This window comes from Scatophagus argus, chromosome 7 (genome assembly GCF_020382885.2).
Source record: "Scatophagus argus isolate fScaArg1 chromosome 7, fScaArg1.pri, whole genome shotgun sequence".
NCBI classification, from domain to species: Eukaryota; Metazoa; Chordata; class Actinopteri; family Scatophagidae; genus Scatophagus; species Scatophagus argus.
The window spans coordinates 15,632,591-15,652,042 of record NC_058499.1 but is presented as its reverse complement, the minus strand read 5'-3'; the positions used below and the strand labels follow the sequence as shown (position 1 = coordinate 15,652,042).

The 19,452-nt window shown below is 42.9% G+C and overlaps 1 protein-coding gene across 2 annotated transcripts; it reads right to left on the bottom strand.

The window, feature by feature from the left end:
- Positions 1 to 2,636: 2,636 nt before the first annotated feature.
- On the bottom strand, positions 2,637 to 18,358 carry man2a2 (mannosidase, alpha, class 2A, member 2). 2 transcript variants are annotated; one of them, XM_046394722.1, is made up of 23 exons: positions 18,223 to 18,358; positions 16,191 to 17,038; positions 15,455 to 15,712; positions 15,176 to 15,320; positions 14,023 to 14,194; positions 13,646 to 13,773; positions 13,120 to 13,293; positions 12,513 to 12,699; positions 11,700 to 11,877; positions 11,191 to 11,393; positions 10,617 to 10,799; positions 10,329 to 10,443; positions 10,150 to 10,220; positions 9,880 to 10,045; positions 8,228 to 8,464; positions 7,873 to 7,995; positions 7,450 to 7,564; positions 7,027 to 7,160; positions 6,583 to 6,724; positions 6,087 to 6,220; positions 5,034 to 5,228; positions 4,820 to 4,933; positions 2,637 to 4,384 (listed from the first exon to the last, which is right to left on the bottom strand). In XM_046394722.1, exons 2-23 carry the CDS (start codon positions 16,320 to 16,322, stop codon positions 4,232 to 4,234), a joined length of 3,459 nt encoding a protein of 1,152 aa, XP_046250678.1. In that variant the 5' UTR covers positions 16,323 to 17,038; positions 18,223 to 18,358; the 3' UTR covers positions 2,637 to 4,231. The 2 variants fall into 2 exon arrangements, with proteins under 2 accessions (XP_046250678.1, XP_046250679.1); XM_046394723.1 differs by lacking the exons at positions 2,637 to 4,384; positions 4,820 to 4,933; positions 5,034 to 5,228 and adding an exon at positions 5,635 to 5,966 and having other exon boundaries at positions 6,051 to 6,220.
- Between the last annotated feature and the right edge of the window lie 1,094 nt (positions 18,359 to 19,452).

The window sequence follows — 19,452 nt, the reverse complement described above, 5'->3', positions numbered from 1 at the left end:
CACCACCCAAGAGAACAGATGGCTCATCACTTCTTGTTCATATCATTGTTGCAAGTTTGTTTGAGTTTTAACAAGGCGCCAGCATTCTGTCATCAAGAAACTGTTTTCAAGGGCTTCAATGCGGTGGCCCTTTAAGTTTACATTAATATAAGTGGGAAAATGTTTGCATGCATGTGGGAAAACAATGGCCGCCAGTAGCAGCTTTGTTCATTAGCAGCTCTCCTCTGTAACACCCTCCACAGAGGCAGGTAACTGGGTTCATGGGTGAAGATACATTCATTCTCTGGCCCATAATTAGATCTGCCGGGAGAGCTCGGTGAACAATTTAACGCCCCTCGGATGCGTCATGTTTTGTATTAGAAACGTGCATGCATGGAAGTAAAGGTAGGTGTGTGTGTGTGAGAGAGAAAGGCTCATATAGCTAAAAATAAAGTAGATGAGTATGAAAGCCTTTTATCTCCTCATTCACACCTTCATCACATGTTTCTGTGAGCTGTGATCTGCTTTTATACCTTTTTTTTTTTCCTCGATGCCCTCTAGCCTGTATTAATTAGCTGCCATGTTCTGTACGATGCCACTGACTAACCAGGCTTGGCAACAAGAAATATTAGATTAATTAAAACAACAAATAAGCTCCCTCATTAGCTGATTTCACGTTCAGATCAATTGGACACCGATGTTCCCGTCTCATTGTTCCAGCTGGTCAAACATTATTGGTGTGTTTGTGCCCAATCTGAAAATAGCAGATTGTCACTTCTCCCTCGCTTTCTGCACAAAAAGGTTGAGAAATATTGTCTGCAGTCTGGAGTAGTATGTTGAGGCTGAGTCTCCCCAGGGTGCCTCCACAGGCATCACCCACCGCCCCCCTACACACACCCCTCCATGCAGTGTACTCTCAGGCCTCAGGCCTCCCTGCCACCACGTTTTCTTCTTCCATGGCCCTGATCCAATTTTATGTAGCATGAACAAAGAGACATTTCCTTTCATGTTTCTGCTCCTGCTCAACACTGTCACCGATACTGTCAACACCTTTGCCTCACAGCGATGAGCATGGGTAGAAACATGTTGCTGTTAATCATGTGCAGTTTGAGGGAGAAGCTTGTCTCACTTTAATGTCAGGTTGAGCTCGCGACAGGCGCCTACTAACAAGCAAAGCATTGGACTGTCCAAAAGGGCTGATAGCTCGAAGAATGGAAGCATCTGTAGGCATGGACTGTACTGCTGTATTGACTCAGCGTTGCCCCCTACTGATAGATAATTAGCTCTGGAAGACCAGCACGACAATACTTAAGATTCACTGGTACATTTAAGAAACTGAAGAAATCTAATTAATTTCAGATGGAGAGCACTTTAAAAAGGCAATCTGTTTTTTAATCTTTATTCGCTTCATTCATCTCTTTTGTTCTACTGCAGCTTTAATTCATCATGAATAAAACAGCTGAGACCTCGCCTTCATATATTACCTCTGAACAAACAAAAGCAAACAGCGCTACAACACGTATCACATTGGGGGAAAAAAAAAAGAAGACATTTATACAGAGACTTAGATACAACACTGCAGGATAGGTTAGGACAAGGTTATAAAGACGAGAGGGGAAAAAAATGCAAACTCACATTCAAGATGCAGCGAAGTCTGGTCTTACAGAAATGTTAATCTGAGCTGGAGGTGGGAACTGCAGCGAGAATGAGAAGGCTGAAGGTACTGAACTCTGGCAGAGCAGACATCAGGCCAGAGAGGAGCTACAAAGCAGCAGAGTTCCTGTGGAGAATGAAGACCATGTCCTGTTAAAGTGACGGGACACAGCACGGGACAAGGTGAGATGACATTGCAGGACAAAGTGTGACACAGGTGGGCAGCGAGGTGTCCAGCCTCAGCTTTGAACACAGATGACAACATCTTTCACGGCCGCTGTGAAGGCGAATACGTGCCAGAGAAGAGACTCTGTGCCTCGGGATAAGAAGCACTGAGGAGCTGAAATGTAATGGAAAAAAAAAAAAAAAAAAAGTATTTCTGGGGGGGTCTTATGTATGAACACTTGGTGGTATCGTGACACACAGTTATGGCTTTATGTGTTGTGTCTTTGAGATCCCTCTGCAGCTGAATTTTACTCATAACTAAAGTGCCTTCAATTTCCTCACAGATTAGTCCCTAATCCTACATCACATACTAGATATACATTCTATATACCAGTCTTTATAATACGGCAGTTCTATAGCTCGCATACGAGAAGTGACCATAATTAAGTCAGAAATGATGCAATTCACGAGACCCGCAAAGGTAATCAACCTGCAACCTTACGCACAATGTAACTTCACAATATTTGTATCTTGTTTGTGTTCTGGGGTGCTCATGGAGCTCAACAGCTCAATGCACTGTCATACAACATGCACATCAAAAATCAAGCATTTCTTAGTATGTTTACTGTCTGCTTGTATATTAAATCTTAGCACTTCACTAGTGTGAACACGCTACATCTAGGATTAACGTGTAGTATTGAAATGGATGTTTTTAAAAGATAGCTTGTGAAATATTGTGACATCGAGCTCTGTGGATGGCCCACAGTGACAGAAAAGACCAGCTGCTGTCATTTTTTTTTTTTTTAAATGAAACATTTTAATGCCTTGAGCATCAAAAATGAAATTCCACTTCGCTTCATTATATTGGCAGAAATCTCAGACACAGATAAAGTGCTGAAATGATAAAAAATGACAACAATTTTGATAATAATGCTTTCATCCATCCTCACATGAAGCAAAAATGAAAAACACTCTTTGATTCAGCTTTTTGAAAGAATAATGAGTGAAAAAATTAAAACCTCTGGGTTAAGGACTGCTGTTTGCACAAAACAAGTGATTAAAAAAGACATACTACTGGGTTCTAGGAAATGGAAGCCTTTCTCACAATTTTCTGACATGTCAGAACATATTTCTGACATATCAGAAATGGACGCAATCACCGGTTGCAGCTTTAGACTTACATCTAAAAACCAAACTGTATGCATGGCCAGATACCACTGCATGTGTCTACTTCTATAGTCTGGGTGAACTTCACTTTTCATTTCTGTTCTGACCTTCAGTGAGATGCTCCCTTTGTCCTGCAATGGTATGACACACAGACAGCCAAAATGATCCCAACAGCTCTATGTATGGTCCCTGAAGGTACACACCATAACCCTGATACACCCAACAAAAACCCTCACAGGACTCACATCGACACACTCCCACACACACGCATACTGATATATTTGCCAAATGGTATATATGTGAGGTATAGTCTTTGTCTAGTCTTCTACTGCATACAGCATGGTAAACAGAACCAGCCAGGAATGACCGACAGGAGCTTTCAAATGCACAGATCATCCACAGTTTCTCATCAGCAAGGAGGAAGCTCAGGAAGGGGAGAAGTAAAGGAAAAAAAAAGTGTTTTGACCATCAACAAGCAAAAAACAGCAAATGGAAGTCAATCTGCTCATCCGATATGATTAATGAACGTGCCGTCCTCGTGTAGTGACCGACGTGGGACGACTGGACTCACACGACAGCTTAAACGAGCCGCAGCTCAGGTCTCGTCACGAGTTGAGATGGAAAGACCACACATTCCCTTGGCTGCATTCGAGTGTGTCGGAAAAATCAAATAAACTTGACTGCAGTCAACGTTACATTGACACGTACAAAGACAAACTGCGGTGACGTGTTTCTTCACTGCGAACATTTATAAATGAAACCATAGAGCAAATAAAGCTTTGTAAATTGCACTCTTGATGTGGCACGTGTCCCAGCCCTCCCACCCCATCCCCACCTCCCCACCTCCCCTGTCATTGGAATATTTACATTCAGTAGTTCAGTCCAGGATGGAGAAAAGATAGAAAAAGACAAGTTCTTTCAAAGCAGAACTAAATGAGATTTCATTTTCTGATCACGGTGACAGAAAGCTGGTTGTATCTGATGAGTGGTTCTTTCAGTCTTTCTGCCACAGCTTTTCTTGCCGCTCTCAGAGACGTCCACAGTAACAGCTATTGTCTGCCCCCTGCTGTGCAGTCAGTCCTGTTACAGTGGACCCTTCCTGTCTGAGCTGTAGTGTTTGTGGTTCTGCTTGGCGAGACAGGGAGACCCAGACCCCTCTGTTGCCGGTCTGTGGCCCTGCATGGGGCCCATTTCTTGGTCCAAAAGGAGTTTTTTTTTGTTTGTTTGTTTGTTTATTTTTTATTGCCTCTTTCACTTGGGACGGTTCTTAGTGCAGCTTGAGCTTGAAGGCGGAGATCTCCATGGGATCCAGGCTGATGGTGGAATCGTTGGCGAGAGGCGTGCTGGAGTGCATCAGAGTCAGGGACGTCGGCTGGAGCAGTTGCAGGTCCAGGTTCTTGAACAGTCCCGATACACTCAGCTACAAAGACAGAGAGAGAAGGAAAGTGAAGGGCGGGAAGGGACCAGGGCGTTAGAAACACCACAAACTGCTGCAAAGGTGGGACATGAGAAAAGTTTAGCTTACAGCAGGTAGGAAACAAATACAACAGTGGAAAAAGTACTAGTAAAAGTTAAAAAAAGAAAACAAAAAAAAACACACACTTTAAAAATACTCCAGTGGCAGTAAAAATCAATGTTTCACTTCAAAAGAAAAAAAGTATTAGCAACAAAATGTGTCAACACTGGAAGAGCTCATTACAGCCACAGACAGTGTTATATCATTATATTATTGGTGCATTAATATTTAAGCAGCACTTTAATGTGTAATAAAGCATCGTATTCACAGTCCAGAAGCACGTAAAGCAGCCTAAAACAGAGATGGTGCCTGTGTGCATGTGAGTGTTTCCACCCTGACCTGTCCCTGTGTGGTGGTGCAGTTGAAGCCCAGGTTCTGAGCCTCCAGGCTACAGTCCAGCGCCAGACGGTGAAGAATCAAGGCTGTGTACGGAGATGGAGAGTGGGGGTCCTGCTGCTCTCACACACACACACACACACACACACACGTCAATACACAGAGTCTCTAAAACCAAAGCGCGGTCGGTTGTCTTGTTGTTTTGCTGTCTCGTCACCTGGCTCTGGATGCTGCGCAGGTTCAGCAGGTGGAAATCACAGGGCAGGATGGACTTGAGAGGGGCGAAGGTCTGCAGAGGAGGGATGCCGCGTCTTTTGGGCAGGACGGGCAACGCCAAGACATCGCGGTTCAGGAATGCATTGGTCATGTGACTGAGTATGGATGGGAAGCTGTTTGTTGCACTGTCCATCATCTGAAAGGGGACAGAGACAGATTTGAGCCACAGTGGTTAAGTGTCACTGGTATAATGACACATCAGCATGCCATTATTTTGCTATTACTGCACTACATGAGGCACAGGCTCTAATTACTTGTCAGAATATGAGGTATATTTCTAATTCCAGTGCGGACATGGTACTAATCGATTGATATTGGATTTCTTGCAGACACAGCGGTCTGATGTCACTCTTAAATTGATGGCATTTTAGTGGTTCAAACATCACGTCTGATGTTTGGTTGCAACTTCAACCCAAGTACCATCAGCAGTTTTACCACAGAGCATGATGAAGCACGATGATAAAACTGCGACTAAAGGCTTTCGCTCTCATTCAGCGCGTCTTCATCAACTTGATAAATGATATCATTTGTAACTTTCAATGGCGCTGTCATGAAGATGGACCGGTCTGGCAAAGGCTACGAGGTAGAGGAAAGCCAAAAACAGGAACTGGAGCTACAGCACATGGTAACTATAATGCCCGCTAACAAGCACTCTCACCGTTGCTACGGCAACATTACCTCTTGAACACCGCCACTCAAGATTTTTGAGAGGAAAGAATGAAACAAGGAGGAGAGTTTGGCAAAGACGCCATCATGCTGAAGGTAATGAAGTGGAAAAAAGAAGAGAAGGAAAACAAAGGATAACAAAAAGACAGATGGAGTGTTGATTAGTAATGAAAGAAACATGAAGAAAGGAGTTAATAAATACAGAAAGAAGAACATAACACTCTTATATTCCACAGCCTTGCACAGAGCTTACAGATGCATTCAGTGCTGCAGAGTGCGAGCATTTCACAAGCGCTCGTCCTGCCTCTACAAACGTCACCTTACTGACCTTGTTGCCCATGGATCTCCTCTCCAGCAGCAGTCGGAAGCGATTGCTTGTCTTCTTGTTGTCCTTCAGACCCTGACCCAGTCCACGATTGTCATCCTGCATCAGCCGCCGGTCCATAATCACTTCAAGCTGGCCTGACGGACGAGAAGCAAAAGGAGAAAGGACAACATGCTTTCATACAAAGCCTGCATACTGAACTCTCAGACATCAGTCCACGCAGACAAACACTATTAAACATTCGTCCTTTACCAGCTCCTCCATTACTCACATAAGGAAGACAACAGAACTAGCTCAGTACATTAATGTGGGAGCATGTGAAGTGTTTGGCTCTTTGAAAACCTCTTGATGGAGAAGAGGGAGAAACACTCGCCACTGTGCTTCACTACAACACCTTTCCATTAAAGGCGAGAGACACAGTAAAATAAGAAACCACTTCATTAAAATTAAAATGAGGTAAAATGACACAAGATTCAACAGAACGTGTTAAAATACAGACCGCTCTCCAGGCTGCTGACGCCCAGAGACTGAGCTGTGTGCAGCGTGAGGCGGTGATGGCTGTCCTGGATGTACGCCTGGCTGGGCATTGGGTAGAAGTTGGCTTGCAGGGGGAGCTTCAGGTAGTGGCGGCGAGGCTGCATCTAGAGATCCCACACAGAATGACACAATATGTCAAAGTAATGGGGCAAGAACTGACTTTTATATTATGTACATATTACATTAAATCCACATTATTTAGAATTACAGTGTGCAACTTACATTTATCCATCATTACACATCATATTATTTTATATATAAAGTATATCCATCATTTGTGTAAGTGAAAGGTGCATATAGTCTTTATTTTCATCTTGTTCTTCTCTTCTTTTATTTTTATTCATCACTCAATCACTTTCATCCCCTGCTCTTGACTCTAGCTGATATAGCAAAAGGTGGGACGGACCTGGAAGCCATTGAGATCTGTGTAGAAGACATCTCCACTCTGGATGTCAGTGACCAGTCGCATTGCCAGCTCCTTATTGGTCTGATCTCTGATGTCCACCATGGTGGTGATGTCTATGGACAAGCCATCCACCCCTGGAAATACAAACCCACAAAGAACCAAAGTCAGGCCACCGAAAGGAAATGACTGGAAAAATGTGATTTACAAATGCTACTGGAAAATAGTATTTTGCATTTTCCTGCTTAAAGTAAAAAATAGGCAGTGGACAGGGGGGAAAAGTACTTAATTGATTTATAAATTGTCATTTTGTCACACATATTGGTCTTTGCTGTATCACACCATCTGGTGATTTTCACTAAACGCAAAAAGCTTTGCAAAAGCCATTTGAACTGATGCCATTGTACCGTTGTGTGTGTTTAGTACCTGGCACATTGTGTATGCGAATGGCCTGCTGGAAATGCTGGTAGTGTGCCACCACCTCCGAGAAGAGAGGCCCCTCCACGACGCGCACCACGGGGGGCTCTTTCTGATTGTAGGGCTGAAAACCAGGAAGAGAGCAAGCCGAGTGAGTGCTAAAAACAGGAGAGAAACAACAGCGGAGAGAACAGCGGAGGGAGCAACCGACAGAAGAAGTGACTAGGAGACAGTACGAGCACGAGAACGAAGCCCTTACACTCTCTTGTCTTTACATAAAGGAAAAGATGAAGCAGCTCTCAGTCTGCCTGCCTTCCTGCCCTGAGCACCCCAGATACAATGCTACGATACAATGACACAATACACAAGGGAGACTATTTCAAAGCCTTCTGAGAGGCAAGTAAACAGCTGAGATAAAACAACTGAGATTACCTTTGCCTTTCCGTCAGGTAGGAAGAGGTAAGCTCCACTTTTGTCTTTGGAAGGACGAGTACCGTAGACCATGAACTGCATCTGAACCTTCACTTCCTGCGGATCATCCTTGTACTTGATACTCTGCAAATGAAAAAACCATAACAAGAGTGAGGGGGAAAAACTGAATTAGAAAAGGGAAGAAAGGAAGTCTGAGTAGCAACAAGACATACCATGTTTACTTTGATCAAACAGCCAGGGTTTATTGGGAAGTCAAGCTCATGACTTTTTCCCTTCCAAAGATCAAAGTTAAAATCGAAAAGCAGATCCTTAATTCAGGTATAAATTCAACGTTAAGACTCAAGAAAACGCAAACCTCCAGCAAGCCGGTGGTTCCAGAAAAGCCCAGTGTGAGAGACTGACTGCTGATGTAGAAGGTCTGAGGGTCGGACTGTTGTGAGCGGACAGGAAGTGGGTCTGCGGCTCGAGCGGTGACACCCCGACCAGACAGCCTGAGCAGGGTGTCGGAGCGAAGCGTCATGGGCGAGTCAGGAGACTCGTAAAGATGGAACACGGCCAGACCCAGAGGTGGCAGACGGACCATGAACGTCGCCTGGATGGAGGGTCAAAGAGCAGTTGGATAACAAACTGAAGCACTCACATACACACAAATGTGAAGTAAGACAAGCAGCTGGCATTTTACAGTTCAGCCTTCATTTTTCTTGTTAATTTGAACATGAGTGTTGTCCATAAGGCTTTCATTAGAAGTTAAAAGCATTTACACATTACCAACAGTGTGCTGTAATTAAAATGTGATGAGAGACTGCGTTAATGACACTTTAATTTTCTGTTGCGTTTAAATTCATTACTTTTTGTGGGTGGAAAGAATTTCATTTGTCCATAATAAATTAATTTACAGAAATGTGGTGAAGCAAATGGGATATTTTCTTTTTTCAATATTCATTATGCAATTTCAGTTGCCTCATTTTTTTAGAAGAACTAAAAGAAGATAAATCTGTTCTTATGCTTGCTTTACATCAAACTAAGTAAACATCAACAGACAAGAAGAAAACTACAAACTCGAGATCTTTTTATTCAAAATTCTACTTTGAATTTTACTTATGCATTATGCCACACATATTCTCTTCGCAAACAGTTTTGTCTAAAGGAACATGTAATTTTCACCCAGATACACACACACACACACACACACACACACACACACACGTTCTCTCTCTCTGAAAACAATTTGGGCTTTAGTGTCAGGCTTAAGAAGCCTTTGACCGGTGGATAAAAGGAGTCGGAGGTCAAACCACCAGCCTTACAAGTATCACTACCAGCTGAGCTACAGCCGCTCCGATTCGATGAGTCAACATATTATGTCCTGAAGAAGGCACAAAGTGCAAAATCATGGATCAGGAGAACTGTATTATGCATGCAAATATTGCAAAATGAAGCTTAGCTCACCCAGTAAGACACAATAATGTTACATGGAGATTGCTAGAAGGATTCTCAGCTGATTTAACAGCGCACTCCAGTAACATTCTCCGACGTGCATCGTCTTATTAATCTCTGCATTCTTCTTCAAAATCTGCCACCTACACTACCCACAATGCAATTAATCTGCTGACAGTACAGTCAAAGATTCGGGCGTGTTATGCTATCACTGGCTAATATAGCCTTGAGCTGCTGCTATCCTCAGGCAGAAACGTGGAGCAAGCTGCAGAGGTCCGGTAAGCTGACTTCTTTCTAACTCCACACCTCCAGATATTTTCATTTTCAAACTTGTAGTTTCCACCCCCAACAGAGGCCGATTCAAGTTACATCACTTTAGGCAATTTATCAGATTTCACTCATCTCCCTCTGGAGCCACAACAGGCTTCAAGCAGTTTTGTTTTTGTTTTTTTTAAGTCTACGCAGTAGTACTCTCCATGAAGGCTAAAGTCTGTTTTCTTCCAATTTAAGCATGGAATTATTGACTTTGTACTAGGATTCAAGCACTGTCAAAATCCTCAGCAGCTCTCTTACCTCAAACACCTCCGCACTCATTTGACTAGCAGAGCTCCACTGAGCGCTCAGCTGCACAGGGAGGGTCTGTCCGTCCTCCGTAAGCACTCGCACTTTGACCGTGTTGACCAACACTGTCACCACACACAGTCGCTCCTGCTCGATGGGGTTGAAAAGAACCAGGTACCTGGTCGAGAGAAGGGAAAAAAGCAATCAGAAGCACAGGATGGGGAAGAGTGGCTGAGGGAGGAGGCAGAGAAAATAAAAGGAGTGAGGGGATGCTGATAATACCTCGGTCCTGCTGGGTCCAGCTCGATTAGAGTGCGCTGAGGCAGAGAGTCTTGAGTAGCGCGCCTGTCATCCTACAAAGTGAAAACCATGAGAGAAAACACACTGAATACTTCCACAAAGAATAAAATATGCAGGTTTTTCAAACAGTGACGCAAGTGTCACTCCATGTTTCCACTTACCGTCTCTAGGAAGGGCTCCGTTTGGTAAAAGCGATAAAACTCTTTGTTCTTCATCACCAGGAAATGAGCAGCATTGATGATTACCCTCTTCAGACCGATGAGTGAACGCAGTAATCTGAGGAGGAGGAAGAATCAATTGCTCACAGCAGACAGCTTATTTTAGCTCCAAAATATTGAAGGGCCAGGAAGAGGAGGTGAAGCTTTTCCATTTCATATAAATTCAATGTTTAAAGAATTTTGATTATCCAATCCATGCTGTCATTTCTTTCTAACCCCTCAGATCCTTACTTGGTGCCGTAGTCGATGACAACGTTTTCCTTCGCTGTGCCAGTGATGGCATCATGATGTTGGAAGAGGCCAACAGACCGTCTCGCATCCACCAGCAGGGCATAATCTGACACAGGGTAGCGCCCTTCCATACCGGCATGCCGAGCATTCGCAACTGCCAGGCTGTACAGGATCTCTGCCCCCCTGAAGGAGGTTAACAAACTTTTAACATGGAGAACTAAACAGGATGATGTAGCTTCATTTAGTCAGCTAAAGGTGTGTTTAAACTACTACATTATTTTAAGACAACTGCTGATAGTATGAAAGTGTTGTCCTTTGAACATTTCCATTTTAACTTTTAAACTCATAGAAAGAGTTTTCATGTGATTAAAATCATGCTTTGTCAGCCTATGATCCAGCAAACTGCTCTGAAATGTCATTCTAGTGACACAAAAGAAATACAGATCGAAAGAAAAATGCCAAAAGCATAGTGTTGGATGTGAGAACTCAATCAGTTCAGCAGCTACAGTGTTAGCAAACCACTGCAGGTTGTGGGTGTCAGTTTGCAGCAAAGCGTGACATAAATCTGCCCCACCTGAGGTGAGACTCTATCACACGGTCCAGGCTCTTGTAAAAGGGCCGAGAGGTGAAATAGCCAGTCCAGTAGTGGTCTTCACGGTCTGCGTAGGCAAAGAAATCGCCACTCAGTATGGGGTAGTCTGCAGGTCTGGATCCCTGGGACACTCCATGTGCTTTGTATACAGCATTGAAGTAGTCTGTGAGAGTCCCAAACTGAGCCTGGAGGAGCAGCCAGACAAAACACAGACTTTACTCAAAGACAGCTTTATAAAAAAATAAATTAAAAAAAGTCAATTTCTCATTATTATGCGTAAGCCTTTCATCTTACACAGCATCTTCTGAATTGAACAGTCAGTTGTGACAGATTCTTTGTTCTGTCAGCAAGTTAAAATACCCCTGCATGATTCATTATCACAAGAAAGGTTGTATACAGACATACTTGGTACACTGCATGCTGAGAAGCACAACGAAAAAAAAAAAAAAAGGTAAGCCTGTTTGTGACAGCTGACAAAATTATTTTCTTACTTGTACGTGCATCTCTGGGTGAGAATTCATGTAGTCAAACAGCTTCTGATAGTTGATGTACTGCTGATCCCACTCCAGGGCCTTGTCATACCGGAAGTCATCTCCCAGAGGGACCAGAAGTACTTTACTGCGGTAGAGTTTGGACTTTTTACGGTACTGATCCAGGAGCAGGTTTGCCCTGATTGAGAGAGTAGAAGAGAGAGAGGACAAAACTGAGAGGACACATTTCTTGGCACCCTAACTTCCTTTCTTTGCATATGCCAGTTTTGTAGGAAATCACTGTGACCTTGGAAAGAGGAGGATCACATTAGCGCAGGGGTTTTTTTCTATTAGCCACTGAAATATGCCCTCTGGAAAGATCTTTAGGTCCCCTAAAAGCAGCTTAATGGACTGCAAGACTATCTGCAGTCTATGCTTGCCTCCCTCTGTACATCCACCTTTTCTGGCTGTTGTCACTGGCTCAAGTTCAAGTTTGGTTTGTTTGCAAGGGACCAGTACAGATAACAGAGTTTGAACAGCAGTGACCAATCTGCTGTGTATGAGTGAAGCCAAAGTCCAAAACCGCATAAAGGCTGATAGCCTCTTTTCTTTTTTTTCTTTTTTTTTGTTACATAAACATGTAACAAATATTTTTGTTACACACTGTAATGAACAATCATTTTCATTATTGACTAGTCTGACACCCACTAGTTGGCATCTTTTCTTGATGAATGACTTAATGTATTGATAGTCATTATCAATACATTAATAAATACCAATATAGCCACCTAGCTCTTTTGAGAGATATTACAATTTCCTCCCAATGTTTCTCACCTCTCGGCCACATTGGCCTCCACCACAGTTTTTGGTGGCACTTTCCAGGGACAGTTGATCCGACCACCCGGCAACCTCTTGAAATCGAACTGGCAGCAGATCTTCGGGTCGGGCCCACAGGTGTGAGGCACATCGTAGCTGTAGAATGGCATCATGTGGCAAAAGATGTCTGTGCTCGACCCAGTGTCTGTCAAGGCAGCAACATAAAAAAAGAGAGACCTCAAGTATTGACCAGAAAAGAGTGAAATACACCAATATGGTATTATGGCATTTGGGACAATAGACACACAAGTGCTCATTAACTTGTTGGCAAATTAAGCGTATAGCCACAGTGTTCTGAGGACTGTCAACAGTCATCCTACATAAAGCAACAAAAACTAAATGACAACACTTCATTACAAAACAAATCCCCAAAAGAACCATCATGAACTGATAACATCTAACAAAGGAACGGTAAATCTTCAGCAGATGTCGAATTCATTAAGAAATGATAATGAAGATAGGCCCACTGGTTGTTCTTCCAAAAAGCGGCATGACTCACTCTGCAATGAGCTGAACAAAGATAGCCAAATGAATCAGATGTCAGTGCTGGCTTTGGTCCACTCACCCCAGGCCTGCCTCCACATAAACTCCAGGTTACGGGTGGAGGCAAAGTGTTTTTTGACAGAGTAGTGGATCCTTTGGACGAGCATGCTGGTCAGGTTTGCCTTCTTGAGCAGATACGGCATTGTAGCGCTGTGACCGAAAGGGTCCACCGCCCACCCACTGCGAGGAGTTACACCTATGACAGGAAAGAGGAAGCAAGTAGCTCAGGTTTATGCTCAGATAAAAGGATGGGGTGCATCTTGCAGACAAAAATTCTGTTCAGCAGGCAGCACTGAAAGTATTTTATCACCCACTGAGTGAGAGGCCACACCTGCCGCACACAGGATGAGAAGCTAAGATTTTACCATCAAGTATTGACAGGACTGGTTTCATTTTAACTTTAGACTTAAATGTAGTGAAAAGGCTTGGAGTGAAAGCAAAAGGAGAACACAGAAGACATCACAGAGAAAGGTGAGTGTCAAAAAATGCATGATTTGTCAAAACATAATCAAAAGGGCTTGAGAAACAAATCATTTCTGATGATGTACCTAGATTTCTCTCCAGCCACTGATGTCCTTCAATGAGCTGGTCTATCATGGCAAAGTAGTGAACGTTGGCTTCATCGGTCATCACCCAGCCTCCTGTCACAATCTCTAGCTGCCCTCCAAGGATCAGTCTGTTGAACAGAAAGGATTAGAAAGGCAAGATGGGGATAATCCAGCCCCAAAGAAGGAGAGTCACATTAACCAGATAACAAGCTATTTTTAGAGCGACCACAATCTGCCAGTGGATACTATCCATTGTGTAAAACGCTCGACTGCTTAATGCTAGTAGGCATCAAATAAATCTCGACAAATTCTCAGATTTAGATGAGGAAATTAAAAGGTAACACTGCATGCTTCATTAACACTGAGCTTTGGCTCACTTGCGCATAGCCTCCTGCTTGTGTATGTCTGCAGTCTCCCACCACTTGGAGAAGAATGAAATCTCAGACCAGATGAACTTCCTGCGAGGATCCTCAGCCAGCTTCACCACCATGTTGTTTAAAATGTGCTGTGTCTGGTCTGTGAAGTACTTGTCAAAAGTCTTGACCCAACCTAACAAGACAAGAGGATGCTGTAAATATGAGCAATTTGCACAACAGTTGGCAAACAGACTGTCCACTAAAAATTGGAGACGCTCTGAAACAATACATCCATTGCCCACCCAACTCCCTACTTCAGTTAGCTGGCTGATACAAAGACATGTGCAGGTAAGAGACTCAGCTCAGTGGAAAATGTGCTGCAGCGGATCAAAAATAAAACCCATATTTTATTCAAGTGGAGCTGTTCCCCTCAGAAAACTATTTAGCAGAACAGTTTCAAAGAAAGTGACTAAAAGGCACTCTCAGTGTGCAACAGTGTAGAATACCAGAGTCTCGAAATAACTTGTCAAATATTTATCCTCTCACGTACACGAGGCTAAAATATTTCAGAAAGATCAAAATTCCACATCATTCTACTGAAATGGCAATAGGTACCTGAATTTCAGGTACCTATTGCCATTTCAGGTTTCTATTAACCTGTGACACAGAATGTTGCATAAAAATTACAGAAGAAATCTCTGCAGCAGAGTTTAATGAACTGCAGCTCCACATAAAGTTTATTGCTCATTGTTGATGGACAAAATTTGCAGGTCTCTGCAGCCTGTCATCATATCAATAACTGTCAATTTAGCATGCATGTGGCAGGCTGGTAAACAAATTTAATGGAAATGTCAAGCGGAAATAAAATCACAGCCAATCTAACCTATAAATAGCAACAGTTTTCCATTGGCAATATCTTTGTAATTCCATTGTTTGTGGCTAAGTTGTCAATCATGTCAGCATTATGCTAATAATGGCAACGACAAATGAATCAAATTTTGAATGATTTCGGCATCCCCATCCCACTCACCATTGCTCATTTCTCTACAGACAATACGCCATTTTTCACCTGCATTAGGCTGAGAGTATGATCAGACAGACTTTTAAACATGCACTGAGACATGTACAACCTTCACCAAAGTTTTGCTGTCTGTGATAGTCCCCCTCAACTCACCTGGATCATTGTGGGAGTGGGGGACGACAAACACTTGCAGTGGTTCATTGTCCCACTCTTCGGGGTCATAAGTAATGTCAAAGCCCTGTTTCCACACTCCACCATCAGGGTTGTCAAACTTGAGGAGGGAGTACACATCCAGCATCTGAAATGAAACACAACATCATCATTTGCTCACTAGATATAAAAGATAAAAATATACCTATGCAAGAGCATCCACATTCTAGCAATAATAGCAATGCTTTGACCACTTAGCTACGAGTAGCAAAGTAAGCTCACCTGAACATCTGCTTGACCACGGCTGCCTGCAGCAAACTGGCAATCTTGGGGCTTGACAGCTAGGAAAGTGGGGCGGCCGTCGAAGGGCAGGACCCAGGAACCATTAGCACTTCTGAATGGCAGGTGGCCACTGGGGGACACAGCTCCTGTGTCTGTGAGCTCCATCACAGAGTCTTTTATGTGGCTGATGATTTGGTGGTTTTCCTCCAGGAGCTGCTCCAGCTGCTCTATCCGGTTCTGCAGAACTGAGATTTGGCTCTAAAACGCACAGAAAAACAATAAATCACACATCTGTATACCATCTGTATAAAACATCTGTTAACAAAGCCCACATTTTTTTTGCCTGTGAACAAAATTCAGTTTTAAGATGAAAAGTAGGAAAATCTGCAATGAAAAATCTGATGATTCAGTCAAGTAAACAAATAGCAGTATGAGATCAATCAGTCCTAAAAACATCTACACAGTAACAGGTAAATGACTGCACATGCCAGCTTACATCTGATTATTCAAAAATAAAGAATACAATTTAAGTTTTGTGTCAAAATAGAAATTCTAAAGCTGACAAACATAAACATTACCAATTGGGCATTAGAGAATTCTTTATGTTCATTAGTGCTATGATCTAACTTCTTGTGCATCACAACAAAACCTGCAAAAAGTTCCCAGAAAAATAACTGCAGAAAGGGGGTTTCACACATCATATTCTACATGTCACCATTACAGCAAATACTCTTACCCGTGGAAAGTTCCCGCCATTCTGTCGCCTTGCAGGGTCATGTTGGACTCGATCCAACATCAGATACAGCGAGAATACAGCCACACAGAATATGGCCCCTCCACACACCGTCACCTGTTTCCTCAGCTTCATTCTCCTCTAAGGTGGTCTGCTTTCAAAAATTTTAAAAATGACCTTGAAAACTTGAATGCGATCCTTCACAGTGCAGATGAAATGGTAGAAAGTAACCAACTACACCAGTGTTAATGGTTCAGTTCCACTGCTGCGATGCCTCCAGCCTCCACTCACCATACTGAAGACCACAGCAAAGAGGACAACAGCAGTGGTAGCAGTGGACAAGGGTACTAAATCAGCAATAGCTGGCAAGCAGTGTCTCAGCTTTGGCCAAACCACAGCCACTGGTGGGTTCCTTCAAAGTAGCCCTTGTGCTAAACCATCCAAAACCAATGAGACTGCAGGAAAAAAAAAGAAAAAGAAAAAAAAAAAAAAAAAAAAAAAAAAAGAGGCGCCACACAGAGGGGGCTCAAACAGGGACCCTAGTGTCCCTGCAGCATGTTGTGTGTAGCTGTGGGTCTGCTCTCCTGGTCCTCACTCCCACAGCACAATCTAATCCTCCAATACAGCCCACTGCACACTGGGCTGTGACAGTGCAAAGAAATGAACTGAGGAAAAGACCAACTTGGCAACTTTTTAAGCAAGCATCAACTCCGCCCAAAGCAGATCCAGGAATGAAAATGAGACAAATGTCATTCTTCTCTCAACAGTACATCTACTGTGGCGGCATGGGCAGTGCGTCTGTCCTCATTCACAAGTGCCAAGTTGAAATCACATCAGAGGGTCTTCTTCAGCTGTTAGGAAAGGTTTGAATTAATGAAACATGTAAAAATAGATCCAGAAAGAGAATGTCACATAGACAGGACAGGAAGGAGTAAAGACAGGAACTATGTGGGAGAGTGAGAAATAAAATTTAAAAAAAATGGACAAGTAAGTCAACACGGGGGCGGGGATCACACTGAGTGCAGTGGCCTGTGTTTCTTCACAGCACTAATAAGAGTTCCTCTTTCCCTCTGTGTGCAAATCCAACATGATCATAATCCGCTCACTTCTCAGGCTGGGACTCTCTAGCATTACTACAGAGTGTTGGCACAATAACCTGGTACATTTGCTCAGATTGACTGAAAACTAGCCTCTGCGCCAGGAGGAAGACAATTACTTTTTAGACCAGATGATGACTATATCCCACATGAAAGACCTTGTTAGTTGGGGGGGCTGACAGAGATAATGACTACAGTCCTGCATTTTTGCGACAAAATGTGAATGCACCTCATCCTCAAAACTGCTCACGTATATTGGCATCAAGGAAAACATTCCTCATTATTCATAATCTCTTATGTACACTGTTAAACTGACATGAACGACACTCTCCAGGTTATTGACTCAGGAGTGATATCTCTGTTATGGATTAACTGTGACTTCTGGGAAAGCTAGCCAGGTAACATTGCCTTGTTTCAAACTTCAGAGCACTAAAATACCTGCATTTGGATATTATCTCATGTGAGCTTAAATTCACGGCAGCTATTTAACACGTGTAGCTGCTTAACCCATTAGCTACATTAACCCATTTTCTTTCACAGTAAACAATCCCGCTTACTTTAATGTCAACTAGATATTGTCAATATGCAGCTAAGCAAGCTAGCGCTAGCTACCAGATGTTCTATTATTCAGCTACCACATCAACTCGACTGGTTTGCGAGCTCGCTTCAACAGTCGGACTTTAAGGAGTGTCAATTACTGACAAATCTAGGTGAAAAGGAGGCACACCTGTCTTTTTGCAGTGAAAATCCTGTGCTGCATGGCATATTTATGTCTAACGTTACAGGCGATAGCAAACACTGGCTTGGTAACATTAAGACAATATGTGACTGATATGTCCTGGCTAATCACCCACTTTCCTTCTAAACGTCGGCTAACATTCATGGACGACCCTGGTACCCAGTCTCTTTTCCAGGAAAATGAAAAAATCTGACGTTACCCATCAAGGAGAGTAGTCCGGAAGAGTGTAAAGCCCAGCAGAGTGCGTGATTTTAGCTTCAGCCTGACAGATTACCAACTGAACCAACTAGCTTAGTAGCTAACACCACTGAGCTGCTGCAAAGGCTTCTGGGAAGAGAAGAGCCGCGCATCAGCCGATGATTGGCCAACAGCTTCAGCGGATTGTAAAGTAAATGCACCAACCTTTCATTTTGGACCAATAAGCGCAGATGGTAAATGATGACTGTCTGCAGTGCAACACAAGTTTATAAGTTACTGATTAATGCTGATATTATTATTGTACGACTATAAAAAACGTAACGCACAGGGCAGGATTGGTTGCAAACAGCCATAAAATCCGCCATCTGTTTAACTATGAAACGGTTAAGTTGACAGCGCTTAAAAAGAGTGAATGTGAAAATAGAATTATTTAGAAGACAGCGATCAAGTACTCCCAGCCACACAGGCCACCAGGAGTGGACAAAATCTTTGTAAAGCTCAACATGTTCACACTTCGTCACCTACTGACCTCGTGTCTAACATGTCCAAGTTATCCAAAATAGTTAAATCTCATTGATGACTGTGATATTTAGAACAGTCTGCTCAGCAGTACAGAGGCAGAATAGTGTTGCATTGTAATGATATGTTACTGTTACTGGTACTGCAACGAATCTATGGAAAAAGTAGCTCTGATGAACTGAATTTACATTGAGCTCCTTACATCTGTCATCTCTGAAACACACTGACAATTGTAGGATGTTGTATATGGGTGGTTGCTGTTGTTTCCATTGCAGAATAGTCAGTCTATGAGCAAGAAGAATCATATAGGCTGTACCTGTGTGGTGCCGTACCTGACACAGTAAATCACAACGGCATTTAGTTTGATCATCTGCTCTGATGCACAAGACAAAGTCCAAAATACAGAGGTGCAAAAATTACTTAACTGGGGACATGTAACAAATTGCGTGATAAGGCATGTGTACTACCCTACTTTTTCTGGTGACTACGCTTAAAGCAAAAAAGCCACACAGAATAACTTGATCTGACATGTAGAGATATGTGAAGTTGGCTACACAAAAAAAGGTATATATAGAAGTTCCGCTAATAAATATAAACTTTCTCAAAAACTAATATTTTGCACTCTGCAGGCTGTTGCAGGTTTTGGGTGAGAACAGCTTGAGAATGTGGATAAAATGTATATTATAATTATACTTAATGCCAGTAGTTAATA

What these genes read in the sequence shown, in the direction of transcription:
- man2a2 (XM_046394722.1), bottom strand. Translation starts at nt 16,322, where the DNA reads ATGAAGCTGAGGAAACAGGTGACGGTGTGTGGAGGGGCCATATTCTGT. An exon ending in TCGCATACACAATGTGCCAG is followed by an intron (nt 7,161 to 7,449) that starts GTACTAAACACA and finishes TTGTATTTCCAG; the next exon opens with GGGTGGATGGCTTGTCCATA. An exon ending in CGTCAGCAGCCTGGAGAGCG is followed by an intron (nt 6,221 to 6,582) that starts GTCTGTATTTTA and finishes CTCGTCCGTCAG; the next exon opens with GCCAGCTTGAAGTGATTATG.